We start from the raw sequence: 686 nt of genomic DNA, 5'->3' as shown, positions 1-686 counted from the left end.
TTTTTTTTTAAATAACTTTTTACCTACATGCATAACTAAATGTGGCCACCGTTTTTCCAAATCTTTTTCTTTTATCTCATTTTCCTTTGTCTGTTTTAATTTTTCTTGTTACTTGATTTCTCGTAGGGTGCTATAATTGAGAAGCGCATCCTGGCTAAAGTGCACAGTCGTTTCATTGTGACCCTGGCCTATGCTTTCCAGACCAAAATTGACCTCTGCCTGGTCATGACCATCATGAATGGTGGAGACCTCAGGTGTTACTTATATCTCTTTGTTTGAAAAATGTGTATGTTTATGTGTGTGAGTGTTTGTGTGTACATGTCTGTACTTGTACAACTATCTTTCTGAGAGCCAGTTTGAATTTTAGACCATAGCAGTGAGGACCAAGAGAGTAAAGTGAGAACATTTCGGCTGGTCCTTAGGTCCCCCTTTAAAGGGCTGTTTAATGGTAAAGACTTGGTTTTATGGTCAAGGTTATAATTAGGTTAAGGTTTGGGTTAGGGTAAGGGTTAGGGTTAGTCACTTAGTTGTGATGGTTAGAGTAAGGGTCTATTGCATTGTGTCAATTAATGTCCTCACAAAGATACCTGTACAAATGTGTATGTATGTGTCCCTGGTATTCACTACATTATGGGGACCAAAAGTCAGCAATACCAGCAAATTTTGACCTTGTGGGGACATTTTTT

The 686-nt window shown here is 38.3% G+C and overlaps 1 protein-coding gene across 1 annotated transcript in view; it reads left to right on the top strand.

Moving 5' to 3' along the window:
* Positions 1-650, top strand: part of LOC107577152 (rhodopsin kinase-like) — a 4,499-nt gene extending 3,849 nt beyond the window's left edge. Inside the window, exon 3 of the mRNA XM_016263258.1 lies at positions 127-650. Within this exon, the coding sequence (XP_016118744.1) occupies positions 127-279 (153 nt within the window). The 3' untranslated portion in view covers positions 280-650. The remainder of the gene's footprint in view (positions 1-126) is intronic.
* The last annotated feature ends 36 nt before the right edge of the window (positions 651-686 follow it).

The sequence above is a fragment of the Sinocyclocheilus grahami genome, unplaced genomic scaffold (assembly GCF_001515645.1).
Source record: "Sinocyclocheilus grahami isolate Dianchi unplaced genomic scaffold, SAMN03320097.WGS_v1.1 scaffold5255.1, whole genome shotgun sequence".
Lineage (NCBI taxonomy): Eukaryota > Metazoa > Chordata > Actinopteri > Cypriniformes > Cyprinidae > Sinocyclocheilus > Sinocyclocheilus grahami.
This window is presented reverse-complemented; position numbering and strand designations above follow the sequence as displayed.